At 48.3% G+C, this 14,030-nt stretch overlaps 2 protein-coding genes across 2 annotated transcripts in view; both read right to left on the bottom strand.

The window, feature by feature from the left end:
- Positions 1-3,200, bottom strand: part of LOC142246567 (guanylate-binding protein 1-like) — a 37,280-nt gene extending 34,080 nt beyond the window's left edge. The window contains exon 1 of the mRNA XM_075319634.1: positions 3,149-3,200. The gene's annotated coding sequence lies outside the window, so the exon portion shown is untranslated. The remainder of the gene's footprint in view (positions 1-3,148) is intronic.
- Positions 3,201-13,081: 9,881 nt separating this feature from the next.
- LOC142246566 (guanylate-binding protein 3-like) overlaps positions 13,082-14,030 on the bottom strand; it is a 38,521-nt gene continuing 37,572 nt past the window's right edge. Inside the window, exon 10 of the mRNA XM_075319633.1 lies at positions 13,082-13,669. Within this exon, the coding sequence (XP_075175748.1) occupies positions 13,451-13,669 (219 nt within the window). The 3' untranslated portion in view covers positions 13,082-13,450. The remainder of the gene's footprint in view (positions 13,670-14,030) is intronic.

Genomic DNA, 14,030 nt, shown 5'->3' with positions numbered 1-14,030 from the left:
ACCAAGTGACCGGTTCAGTTTCACTGGAAACCATTTGTAATTAATCTCAGGACTGAACCGGAAAGTGAATTGGTGAAAAAACAGCTGGAAAAAAAAGGAGAGGCGCAAACTCTCGACCTTCCATTAGGAAGGGACCTCTTACTACTGATATTGGTGGCAGAACTTCTGACTGTTACACCAAGTTATAGTTGAAAAAGCTTGGAAACTCCTCTTACTGTAAAGACTCCTTTCTATAATTGTCATGGATCTCCTCTCCCTATGACTTTTCTTAGATATAAATTGTGTATGTTAGATTTTAATCAGCGCCGTATGGATGAGGTTTGGGAGCAAGCGATGTTGGTGAAAGCTCCTGCCAATTGGGTGGTGCAGGTTTCTAGGTCTCGAGTTAGCCCCTCCAGTGTGAACACTGTGTAAAACATTTAGGCACGTGTGGACTAAATGCTGCAGAGTTAGAAGCTTCCTACATAGAAGTGTTAGTTTATTTTTATTAAAACAAGGCAAAATGAATGAAGAAAGAGAAATGTAAATGTAGCACCCCTGAGACACTCAGGGCACTAGAGGGAACTGCATCCTCACAGGGATGCAGGTGTGGCGCCCTGGACAAGCCAGGACGTCACAGGTACTGCAACAACACACCCCACACCCCGGCTAGGCACACCGAAGTCAGACAAAAATCCTTGTTGCCTCCCTCCAGGGGCTGATGTCCACACCAGGGGGTGGAGCCAGGCGGTTGGCCCCACCCGCCGAGGAGTTCACAGTCCTGGAGGCGGGAAAAGGAAGTCAGATCAGTTGAGTTGTGGAGTGGAAGAGTGAAGTGGTAGTGGAGGAGACTGACCATGTCTGGGTGCGTGGCCCGGGCACATACAGCAAGGTTGGCAGACGTGGTGACCGTCTGCAGGAGAGGCTGATTGACGTGAACCGTAAGGACCGGGGACGGGTGGTGGCCCGCCGGTACCGGATCGGGGAGCGAAGAGAAGCCAGCACCATTCGGCAGGGCCTACGGACCCCGACCAGGCTTGGAGTCGCCGTAAAACTGGTCAAATCCGTTAGCGAAGGGAACCTCCGGGGTTTCCCAGCAGTCAAGACCCGATTGAAAGCAACCGCTCAAACCGTGAAGGGAAATACAGTCACCGCCAAGGCTACAGTTCCCAGGGCCAGAGCCTGTGGGCAAAAGGGGCTCCCTCAGCATCCATCCAAGCTGGGGAGCGGGTTACCGGTGGGAAGCCAGCAGAACCGAGAACATAACACAGGCGCAGGGAAAGGCAGTCACCGCCAACCTACCGGGAGAAGAACCACCGCAGCCATCTGTGGGACCTGTCCATCCAGCCGTTTGTTTTACTGGAGACTTTGCATTCATCATTGGCTGAGTGAGTACCACCGTGCCGTGCGGCACCGCGCTGCCCCCGCGACCCTGCACCTCACCAGGCCCCGTAACCCACCTGCCATTCCTCCCCTCACCGGGCCCCGGGACAACCAACCCCCCTCTACCCACGGAGGGGAAAAACAACATCCAAGCTGCTCCTTGTCATCTCTCCGGGGATCCCCGTCCAGAGCAGCGGTGGTGTCACAACCTCACCACAACCGTGGGTGGCGTCACGGACAATAAATCCCCAAAACCATTCCCCTTTTCACTCACGGGTGAGGAGCGCCGCTCGAGTCCCCGGATCCGGCCCACCGCTCGAGCCACCGAGCAGCAAGCGAAGCAGCAGCAGTGCCGGACCCGAGCGTGGTGAGCGCAGCGTCCCCTCCTCCGCCCGCGACACAGGGCCTACCCCCAGGGACCTGGAACACCAGTGTCAGTGACACCTGCACACACCAAAATCCTAGTTACCACTCCACACCAGGGGGCACTGCCTAGTCAGACAAGGGAAAGGCCCACCTAGAGGGCAGAGCCTGACCAGGGAACTAGACAGCCTGGTGGGAGGGGACAGCAGTCAATCTACAGAGAGTCTGAAGTATAGAGTGAAGTGCATAGCCGTGCCTAGAGCTGGGTTGTCTAATGGTGACCCGGGGGCACAGGAGAGTGGTCGCCAGGGCAGGTACATCCGAGTACCACTGGGAACAGAGCATGCACGGGGCACAGGGCCCTAGGTCAGGCAACAGTTTCATACGGTCTGGAAATACCTGCATAGTGAGGGTACCTTCACGGACCTCACTGACCCATAAATCTGGGGGCATCAGCAGATAAGCAAGGATCAGGGTTCGGGACACAGACCAGCCCTAGAGGGTCCACACTGCCCGCCATATGGAGAAGGAGACTGCCACAAAAAAGGGACAGTCGGGCCCCAAACGCTCCCCGCTACGGGGACTCAACCACACTGAGAGTGCCGGGGACAGAGCAACCGAGTGATTAACTGGCACTGGAAGTACAGGGACCTGAACCAGCCGTCCGAGGGTCAAGAGTGAGTAGAGACTGTTAATTACAACCCACGGTGTGGTCTCCCTTATTACTCCATCATACATCTCCCGGGTTCAGCCCTACCTGCGGAGGGCCTACCACCTCAGCTGCCATTACCACCAGCCCTAGAGATGATCAACTCAGCAGCTGCGGTTTCACCATCGTAACCGCAACCCGCAGGAGGCGCCACACAAATGACTTTAATCTCCCCTGTAAATACTCCACATTAAAAAAAAGCACCCAGGGCACGGGACCAGGCAACGGCCACCAAAGTGACATTCCCCAGTGATACACTGCCCGGGACCCGAGTACCCCATAACCCTGGGCGACACATAAATACCGATGGCTGCAGAATAATTTGGAGCCAGACGCCTCTGAAGTTATTGCCAAAATCTTTCAAAACTGTGTCCAAGTCTCCCTCTAAGACCTGGTGCCCTGATGCTGTTTTGTAGGGGATGGTGTCACCAAATACTGGTGGGATTTACACTGCTCTTTTCTCCATTCACGTTGTATTTATTACTTGATACAAATAAACTATGAACACTTCTATTTTTGAAGCTTCTTACTCTGCAGCATTTCTTCCAAACTGCCTAGAACGTTTGCCCAGTGCCGTATATCAGCAGCTTGTTTCCATACACGCCGGGATGTAAAGCACTAATGCAGCATTACACTACCCATCATAGACTGGAGAGCCCCGGCTCCTCAGCCCCGAGCAGCACCGACCCTGCACAGAACATGATGCCTTCTCACCTGCGGGACTCCAGGAGTCGTCCTTCTTCAGGATCCAGCAGGGTCCGCTCTCCAATCGATCAGAATATAATAATAAACGTTTATAGTGAAGGCATAGGATGTTTCTTTCTTCAATTCCAAGAAAATGAAAGTGAAAGAGAAGAACGGAGTAAAAAACACCTAACAAGCATTATTATCAGAGCAAAACTATAGGTGGAGTGCATGTAATGGCATAGGACTCTGACCCATTACTGTACCCTGAAAAATTGCACCATGACTGCGCTAATACGGAATCATGACTGTGCCCAAAAACACTACCCCATTACTCCATGACTGTGCCCCGAGTTACTGCCTCATCACTGTGCCCCAAGACACTATATTATTAACCCATGATTGTGCCCCAAGACACTACCCTATCACTGTGCCCCAAGACACTACCCTATCACTGTGCCCCAAGACACTACCCCATTACCCTATGACTGTGCCCCAAGACACTACCCCATTACTCCATGACTTTGCCCCAGTCACTACTTTATCACTGTGCCCCAAGATACTAACCCATTATTGTGCCCCAAGACATTGCACCATGACTGTGCCCCAAGACACTACCCCATTACTCCATGACTGTGCCCCGAGTTACTGCCTCATCACTGTGCCCCAAGACACTATATTATTAACCCATGATTGTGCCCCAAGTCACTACCCTATCACTGTGCCCCAAGACACTACCCCATTACTCCATGACTGTGCCCCAAGACACTACCCCATTACTCCATGACTTTGCCCCAGTCACTACCCTATCACTGTGCCCCAAGATACTAACCCATTATTGTGCCCCAAGACATTGCACCATGACTGTGCCCCAAGACACTACCTCATTACTGTGCCCCAAGACATTGCACCATGACTGTGCCCCAAGACACTACCCCGTTACTCCATGACTGTGCCCCAAGTCACTACCTCATCACTGTGCCCCAATACACTATATTATTACCCCATGATTGTGCCCCAAGACACTACCCCATTACCCTATGACTGTGCCCCAAGACACTGCACCATGACTGTGCCCCAAGACACTGCACCATGACTTTGCCCCAACACACTACCCCATTACTCCATGACTGTGCCCCAAGTTACTACCTCATCACTGTGCCCCAAGACACTATATTATTAACCCATGATTGTGCCCCAAGACACTACCCTATCACTGTGCCCCAAGACACTACCCCATTACCCTATGACTGTGCCCCAAGACACTGCACCATGAGTGTGCCCCAAGACCCTGAACCATGACTGTGCCCCAAGACACTGCATCATGAATATGCCCAAGACACTGCACCATGAATATGCCCAAGACACTGTACCATGAATATGCCCAAGACACTGTACCATGAATATGCCCAAGACACTGCACCATGAATATGCCCAAGACACTGTACCATGACTGTGACCCAAGACTCTGGACCATGACTGTCACCAAAGATACTACCGCATGACTTTGCCACAAAACACTCACCATGACTGTAACAAAAGAAACTGCCCAATGACTGCACCAAAAATATTTTTGCAGGCATCGCCAACTGTCATGGCAGCATCAGGATTTGTAGAAACTACAGATTCTTGCACTTTGCCTGCTAATTTCTATTATGTCTGTGATCAGCTCTGGGAGATGTGGGCATTGACCCACAGGCTTAGCCAGGCTAGCAAGAGTTAATTTATTCTTTGCTGCTTGTTAGTCTCTTTGATCACATTCAGTAGGGGGAGCCAGTATGTTCCCTCCCTCTCCTAAATATGCCAGCTGGACTATTTCATTCATACTGGTCTGGTGAGGTGTTTTGATCCAGACTTACTGGTGGATGTTGTGCATTATTGCTGTGAGTGTTTGAGGAGTTACATCCTGTTTTCTTTTTGTTGCTACCTTCCTGCTCTTGCTTTTCTCCTTAGTCTCTTAAGGCCCCGTCACACACAGAGATAAATCTTTGGCAGATCTGTGGTTGCAGTGAAATCATGGACATATTGTTCCATTTGTACACAGCCACAAACCTGGCACTGATTGTCCACAATTTCACTGCAACCACAGATCTGCCACAGATTTATCTCTGTGTGTGACATGGCCTTTACTGTTTGTTCCTGTGACTTTGCAGTTTGTCTGAGTTTTGGCTTTCCCCTGTCTCTCTTAATTTGTGTTACCATCCATCACGCTCCTGCCCCCTCCCCCCTTCCCTGGGTGAGGTACAGATATAGATTAGATCTGGTCAGGAGAATAGCCAGGCATTGGACTCAGGCATCTCCCCCATTAGGGGTAATCCTCAGGTTAGGGATAGCCTAGGGTCCCCTAGTGTGAGGAGCAATATAGGAGACCCCTGTCCCTTGCTATCCTGTAGTCACCTTGTGACATTATAGCTGGCCCTACTTTCATTACATTTCAGCATGAACTCGGTTGCTGCACCAGCGAGACAATTGCAGGCTTTGTCTCTTCAGGTGGCTGAATTAAAGAGGACGGTACAGCAGCAGCAAGCTCAGTCCTCCACACCGGAGCAATCTGTCTTGGTCTCTGGATCCTCCAAGTCCAAACTGCCTCTCCCAGAAATATTTTCGAGGGAGAGCAGCCGGTTTGCTACTTTCAGAGAGGCAAGTAAGTTGTATTTCCACTCACATCCCCACTCCTCTGGTGGTGAGGAACTGTAGGTGGGAATTATTGTCTCTCTTTTAAGTGGGAACCCACAAGTGTTGGCCTTGCCCTCAGATTCTCCTGTATTTTTGACTGTGTGCAGGTTTTTCTCACCACTCGAGCTCATCTGTGATGATTAGGATAGAACATCATTAGCAGAGTTTAAGAATCAGGGAAATTGGCCGGCAGAGGATTGTTGTGTCGCGGGCGGAGGAGGGGACGCTGCGCTCTCCCACTGCTCGGGTCCGGCTGCTACTGCCGTTGCTCGGTGGCTCGAGCGATGGGCCGGATCCCGGGGTCTCGAGCGGCGCTCCTCGCCCGTGAGTGAAAAGGGGTGGTTTGGTTTTGGGGATATTGTACGTGACGCCACCCACGGTTGTGGTGATTTTGTGGACACCACCGCTGCTCTGGACGGGGATCCCGGGAGCGGTGACAGGGAGCAGCTTTGTTGTTAATTCTCCCCTCCGTGGGTAGGGGGTTGGTTGTCCCGGGGCCCGGTGATGGGGTAGGGATGGATGGCAGGCGGGTTATGGGGCCTGGTGAGGTGCAGGGACGCGGGGGCAGCGCCGTGCCGTACGGCACTGTGGTACTCACTCAGCCTGAGACGTTGACACAGTTCACGGTGAAACACACGCCTGGAAAGACGGTTCCCATGGACGGCTGCTGTTGCTTTTCCCCGGTAGTTAACGGTGACTGTCTCTTTCCCTGCACCTAGTACTTCTGTTGGTTCCAATGGGTTCCCACCGGTAACCCGCTCCCCGGCTTGGATATGGGCCTGAGGAGCCCCTCTTTGCCCGCAGGCGCTGGCCCTGAGAAACTGGTGCCTTGGCGGTGGCGGTGTCTCTCTCATATGGTTGGACTTTTGCCTTCAATCGGGACTTAGTTGTTTGGAAACCCGGAGGTCCCCTTCACTGACGGATTTGGCAAATTACGGCGACTCCAAGCCTTGCCGGGATCCGAAAGGCCCCTGCCAATGGTGCTGGCCTCTCTTTGTGTACCGGTCCGGTACCGCCGGGCCACCACCCGTCCACGGTCCTTTCGGCAACTCCGATCAGCCACTCCTGCAGACGGTCACCGCCGTCTGCTAACCTTGCTGTTTCTGTCCGGGGCACACACCCGGACGCAGTCTCACAGTTACTCTACTACCACTTCACTTTTCTAGCTCCACTCTCCTCTTCTCCTCAAACTGATCTCTCTGCTTTTCCCGCCTCCAGGACTGTGTACTCCTCGGTGGGCGGGACCAACCGCCTGGCCCACCCCCTGGTGTGAACATCAGCCCCTGGAGGAAGGCAACAAGGGTTTCTGGTCTAGCTTTGGTGTACCTAACCGGGGTGTAGGGTGTGGTGATGTAATTACCCGTGACCCCTGGCTTGTCCAGGGCGTCACAGTTGCACTGAATTTCGGCACTGGTCTGTGGACACACAGTGGAACAACTCTGCTCGGAAAAGCCAGTTTTTTCAGGGGTTGTCTGAAAGCGTAAAGGAGGCATTGGAGATGTATGAGACCCCTCCTTGTTTAGAGTGTGCCATGTCTTTGGTGATACATATTGATCGCTGATTTTGACAGAGGACCCATAAATGTAAATGATGCTGGGACAGGGTTTCTGCACATGTATTACCTTCAGAGGCCTCACCCGAGCCCATGCAGCTCAGAGGGACATTCCACGGGGGGAAAATCTCCACTCCACTGAAAAGGAGCAGGTCTTTTTTTTCTGTGGCAAAAAGGGCTCACTTTATTAGTGCCTGCCTCTTTGTGCCTAAAGAAAAACAGCAGTCGGAAAACTCCTAGACCCAGGTTGTTTGGGGGATACCAACCTGGGTCTACATGTATCCTCCACAATGGTGTCTCAATGTTTAATACTCACCAGGGTTAAGGTTGGGGGCCAAGAAATTCCTATTACGGTTTTCTAGACAGTGGTTCTGGGGCAAACATGATCAATGAACAGTTTCCTCGTTCCACAGGGTTGGAGTTGAAGGTGTTATCAAATCCGATTCAGATTTTTGCTATTGATTCTTCAGCTCTGACTCAAGGGGGCTTTTTTGATTGTGTGCAGGGGTAGAACACAGTATACCGGTACTTCATTCTGAGTGGATATCATGTTATGTTTTCTAGGGCCTTCCTGCCCAAATAGTGCTTTGGTTCCCCTGGTTAGCCTTACATAATCCCACCGTGGATTGGCAAACTCAGGAGATAGTGATAGTAAAGACCACTGTTTGGGTACTTGTATTTCGGCGGTCACCACAAGCCTTCCTGGTCTTCCCTCTGATTTTTGTAACCTTTTCTCAGAATAAGGAAATCAGGAGTTGCTGCCCCATTCGCTTTACGACTGTGCCAAAAGGTTGATCCCTACGGCAAAAATTGCCCAAGTGTAAGCTCTATAATTTGTCTAGTCCTAAGAGATCATCATTTAATAAGTACATAACGGAGAGTTTAGAGAAGGTCAAACTAAGCCATCTTCATCGGCAGCTGCAGCTGGATTCTTCTTTATCAAAAAGAAGGATGGTGGACTATAGTCCTGCCTCGGCTTCCGGGAACTCAACCAGATAACGGTTCAGGATATTTATCCTCTCCCACTCATTCCTGACCTTTTTAATCAAATTTCCTGTGCTAAATGGTTCTCTAAACATGCCCTTAGGGAGACCTGTAATCTGATCTGGGTCAGACAGGGGTATAAGTGGAAAACAGCCTTTAATACGACAAGGGGGTCACCTAAAAAATCTGGTGATGCCCTTCGGTCTGACCAACGCACCTTCTTTATTCTGACACTTTGTTAATGATGTGTTTTTCATCTTTTGTGGACATCTGTAATCATTTACCTGGATGACATTCTCATATCTTGAAGACTGTGAGCCCTTGCGGGAAGGGTCCTCTCGCTCACTGTAGACTGTGAGCACTTGTGGGCAGGGTCCTCTCTCCTCCTGTAGACTGTGAGCCCCATGGGCAGGGTCCTCTCTCCTCCTGTAGACTGTGAGCCCTCGCAGGCAGGGTCCTCTTTCCTCCTGTATGGGGAGATAAGGTATGCACACCAGTGACTATGGAAGGGGAATACATGGAATAGCAGAAACTGCTGTGTGAATACTGACATGAAAAATTCAATAGCTATTTGTAAGAATGAAATGTGAAAAATGGAACCTGCATTACTGCCATGAACATATGAATCAAGAGAAATTTAGCTACTGAATTGATCAGTATCCTCCTGTAGACTGTGATCCCTCGTGGGCAGGGTCCTCTCTCCTCCTGTAGACTGTGAGCCCTCACGGGCAGGGTCCTCTCTCCTTCTGTAGACTGTGAGGCCTCACGGGCAGGGTCCTCTCTCCTCCTGTAGACTGTGAGCCCCGTGGGCAGGGTCCTCTCTCCTACTGTAGATTGTGAGCCTTCATGGGCAGGGTCCTTTCTCCTCCTGTAAACTGTGAGCCCTCGCAGGCAGGGTCCTCTCTCCTCCTGTAGACTGTGAGACCTCACGGGCAGGGTCCTCTCTCCTTCTGTAGACTGTGAGCCCTCACGGGCAGGGTCCTCTCTCCTGTAGACTGTGAGCTTTCGTGGGCAGGGTCCTCTCTTCTTCTCTAGACTGTGATCCCTCGTGGGCAGGGTCCTCTCTTCTTCTCTAGACTGTGATCCCTCGTGAGCAGGGTCCTCTCTTCTCCTGTAGACTGTGATCCCTCGTGGGCAGGGTCCTCTCTCCTCCTGTAGACTGTGATCCCTTGTGGGCAGGGTCCTCTCCTCCTGTAGACTGTGAGCCCTCGCGGGCAGGGTCCTCTCTCCTCCTGTAGACTGTGAGCCCTCGCGGGCAGGGTCCTCTCTCCTCCTGTAGACTGTGAGCCCTCGCGGGCAGGGTCCTCTCTCCTCCTGTAGACTGTGAGCCCTCGCGGGCAGGGTCCTCTCTCCTCCTGTAGACTGTGAGCCCTCGCGGGCAGGGTCCTCAATCCTCCTGAACCAGTCTGTGCCTTGTTTTGTTCCTGATTGTTGTACTTATCCCTACAATGTATACCCTTTTCACATGTAAAGCGCCATGGAATAAATGAAGCTATAATAAATAATAATATATTGACAGGAATATGGGTCTCATATGGAACATGTCACACAGGTATTACAAATTCTCAGAGATAATAGGTTGTATGCTAAATTGGGAAAGTGTGTATTTGCCAAACAGGAACTTCCATTTTTAGGGTATATAATTTTGGCAGCAGGTTTTCGAATGGAACCCACTAGATTACAGGGTATATTAAAATAAGACGATTCTGAAAACTTTAAGACTCTGAAACGTTTTTAGGTTTTGCGAATTATTACAGAAAATGTATTAAGAATTTTTCTGCCATAGCAAGACCTCTCACTGACATGACTAAAGAAGGTACGGACTTCTCGAGTGGTCTGTGGGTACTTTGTGTGCATTTGACCTTCTTAAAAAATGATTCTTGTTGGCACCTGTATTGATACAGCTGGATGTATCGCATCCTGTTTCTGTGTAGGTTGATGCTTCAGAAGTGGGTGTAGGAGCTGTGTTTTCTCAGGGTCAGTCTCTACATTTTTTTATGTTTATGGTCAGCATCCCCAGTTGTGTACATCTTAGGAGGAGCACTCAACAGGAGTCCCTGGGGAGGAGGTGTTTGTATCATGCTTATCATCTAAATGGGAGAAGGTTCAGCAACATTTGCATGACATGGCTTCTAAATATAAATTTATGGCTGACTAGAGGTCTGCCTGGTCCGGACCTGTGTGTGAGTGATCTGGTGTGATTATCTACCATGAACATTAAACTCAAAATACCTTAATTAACGTTAGAACCACAGTTTATTGATCCGTGTAAAATTATTGCGGTCATTAATTGTGTGGCTCTCCACCTGGCACTTCCGACATCATTCAAAATTCATAATGTTTTTCAAAAGTCTCTGATTAAAAAAATAAATGACTTCTGGAATGTTCACTCCTCACCTATATATGCTGGCTGGACTATTTTATTAATGTCAGCTATAGCTAGTCTATACTGGTCTGGTGAAGTGTTGTGATCCAGATTTACTGGTGGTTGTTGTGCATTATTGCAGCTGTGGTGTTAACCCTTGTTATCTTTTTTGTTGCTGCCTTACTTCTCTTGCTTTTCTCCTTAGTCTCTTACTGTTTGTTCCTATGAGTTTGCAATGTGTTTGAGTTTTTGTTCTCCCTTGTCTCTCTTAATCTGTGTTGCTATCCTGCCCCTTCATTCTCTGGGGGTGGAGGGTGACAGATTAGATTTGGTCAGAAGAATAGCCAGGCACTAGACTCAGGCATCTCCACCATTAGGGGTAACCGTGAGGTTAGAGATAGCCTGGGGTATCTTAGTTTGAGGGACAGCATAGAATCCCCCTGTCCTTTGCTATCCTGTAGTTACATCACAAAATTGACTGTGCCCCAAGACACTACCCCTTGACTGTGCAAACTGAACATGAAACACAGTAACAAAAAGAAGACACTTGCACTCTGCAGTGCTAAGATATGTGTAACAATTAATATGGGACTGCCTCTTTTTTATTACTATGTTTCATGTTCAGTTTGAACCTGTTTGTATTAGAAAGGTAGAATGTGTCATCATCTTTTTCTTAGATTACAGGGTCATGCCTTCTGATTGATCTCCTGCTCTTCAGCCTTAGATCATTTTAATTTGCCATTTGCAGGTTGCTGTCCACCCGTAAATTGTAGGGGTTTTTTTAACCCAAAGAGAGGCATTAGTTTGATAGGTACTGAACAAAAGAGGTCAACAGTACCACTGACTGTTGGGCTCACATAAAACTGGCCATTTTTCTGTGCTAAGTATCCCAGTTTTACATGTTTTTCATAGTAGTAATGCATGCCTATATTCTATATTCAGTATTGCACACATCTTAGCATTACAGAGTGCAACTGCCTCTTTTTTTACTATGGTCACTATCACCGTCATAAAGACGGTTCAGGAGATCCCACAGATATCCCACCACTGCTATCAATTTGTCATAAACAGCTCTCCGCTGCCCTCTAATCATCAGGATTATACGCAATTCACTGACAATTGATGAACAAGTTGACTGCCGATTTCGCTTCTAGGCCAAATATCAGGAAACTTACAGTGAACGTATATAATATACACACCCGATTCTAACATATAGAATATATATATATATATACTTCTATACGGTCACTGCCAAGCTCCACAATAACCCAAGAAACACTAGCTGCTGCCACCAATCTTGATGATTGGACACCGATAACTGGTAATGTTTGGTCTCATGAGGCTTCAGGGCTGTCGTTTGTAGAGCAAGAGGAACAAAGCTATTACATTTTATATATTTGATTAGAAAAGTAGGCAATGTTTCTATAATATGCAAAGGATGTTCCAAAGGGGACACAATACAGTATACACAAACGCAAAATAAAAAGGAGAAACAAAAGATAAGTCCTTGACCTGTGGTCACAGGAATGGCACAATTCCTTTTTTGAGTGAAGTGCTCCTATTAGGAAATATGGAATAACCCTAAAGAGAACTGTATCTCACATATTGAACATAGACAAAATCTCTAAATCTGTATTTGTTAGATATTAGTCACTACCACATACCTTCCGTTGGTGACCTCAGATGGAGGGCTGATAACTGGGATGCGGCTCAGATCCTAAAAATTATGTGATTCATGATCTTCATGATATCTGTCCCACTGGAGGTTCCAGGTGGGGAGGATATGATTTTAGCTTTCCTTATATAGGAAACATACAACCCCCTACATTGGGACAATATTAATTGGGGCTGATCTGCAGGCTGTAGCACCAAGCAAGTAGATACATGTCATTCCCCTTGGGATCACAATGTTGAAAATGTGTCTCCAATAATTTAAAAAAACCTACGGTTGTCACAAAAACCCAAATAGTCATAACTTGTTACTGGTACCAGTCTGTGTGCGGCCAGTAATTTGAAGACAGAATTAAGTGTCACTTCTCAGCCTCTTGTATACACTGAACCCAGACTTTGTGTCTACTTTCCAGTAGATAAACCCATTCAATTACCTGTCCCCACTGAGGGGTCGTAGCTGAACAGGGGTCAGATGTAGTGTTAGAGTGCTAGCTTCTTTTTTATTTCTGAATTATGCTGAAGCCATGTTTGTACCATAATAGATTGCTATAAATGTAAGGGCCAATCATACTTTATATAAGACGTCTGCTGTGCTCCCGTCTGACCATTCATATGTGCACTCATTTTGTTACTTCAACAACACGTTTGAATAAAATATAAATTCGCACCCAAATCCATAAGCACAAAAAAATGTTGTATTTTTTTTCCATCATAATTGCCATCCTGCACGGATTTACCCTGCGCTCCACAACCTGAGACTCGATGTGTGCCCTCTGCCAAATAGAAAGGACAGTACAAGGTAAGAGATACTTTAGGGTCCTAAAAACTCAGGTATTACTTATGGGGTGTCATAGAATTACAAAAACTTGCTTTCTTCACCCCAAGCAGCGCCACCCTGCCCATCTGGCCGGGTCTGGTATTGCAGCTCAGCTCAATTCACTTTAATAGAAATAATGAAAACAATTATCCAGAAGAGAAAAATTAGGAAAAGCAATAATACAGAAATATCTGCAAATTTGTCTTATATCTTGTAATATGTATATTATAACATCAGCATCATATGCCCAGAGTCCTCAGACAGAAGTCAACCTTGAAATGCCTGCGCTAGTCCAGAAATGACGATGCTGGCGATCCCGCCGTATACTGGTGAGATAGCGATAGCGACCGCGCTGATCCCACTTATGATGAGTGGCAGCCATTGAAAGGAGTTTGATTCTTCATGCTCTTTTTTCAAGTCATTGATCTGTTCCTGGTACATCCTGGCGTGTTCTTCATACCCCTGCTTCCTATACATGTCCCGCTCCTGGAAAACAAGACAACAAAAAGCAAGAAAATATATGATGGCGCTGACAGAATATCCAGAAAATCTTGTATCAGAAATATTTTTCTGGATGATATGATTGACCATAAACCGCATCCATCTAAAAGAAATCCTGATGGGGCAGAAACAAGACATTAAAAAGCTCCTGAAGAAAAAAACAACCAAGGATCTACTCTACATCCAATGTGAAGAGTAGGTGAGCATATGAAAAATGAGACGTTACATACGGCGTCTCACCTGATGCTTAGAAAATAAAATGCAGCCCATTAATGTCCACACTGGGCTCTCGAGCATCCTCCGGGGGATCAGCCAACTCTGGTCATGTGGGCTTTCAGGAGCTGAT

The sequence above is a fragment of the Anomaloglossus baeobatrachus genome, chromosome 7, assembly GCF_048569485.1.
Source record: "Anomaloglossus baeobatrachus isolate aAnoBae1 chromosome 7, aAnoBae1.hap1, whole genome shotgun sequence".
Taxonomy (NCBI): domain Eukaryota; kingdom Metazoa; phylum Chordata; class Amphibia; order Anura; family Aromobatidae; genus Anomaloglossus; species Anomaloglossus baeobatrachus.
The sequence above is the reverse complement of the archived record's forward strand: the minus strand, read 5'-3'. Positions and strand labels throughout refer to the sequence as shown.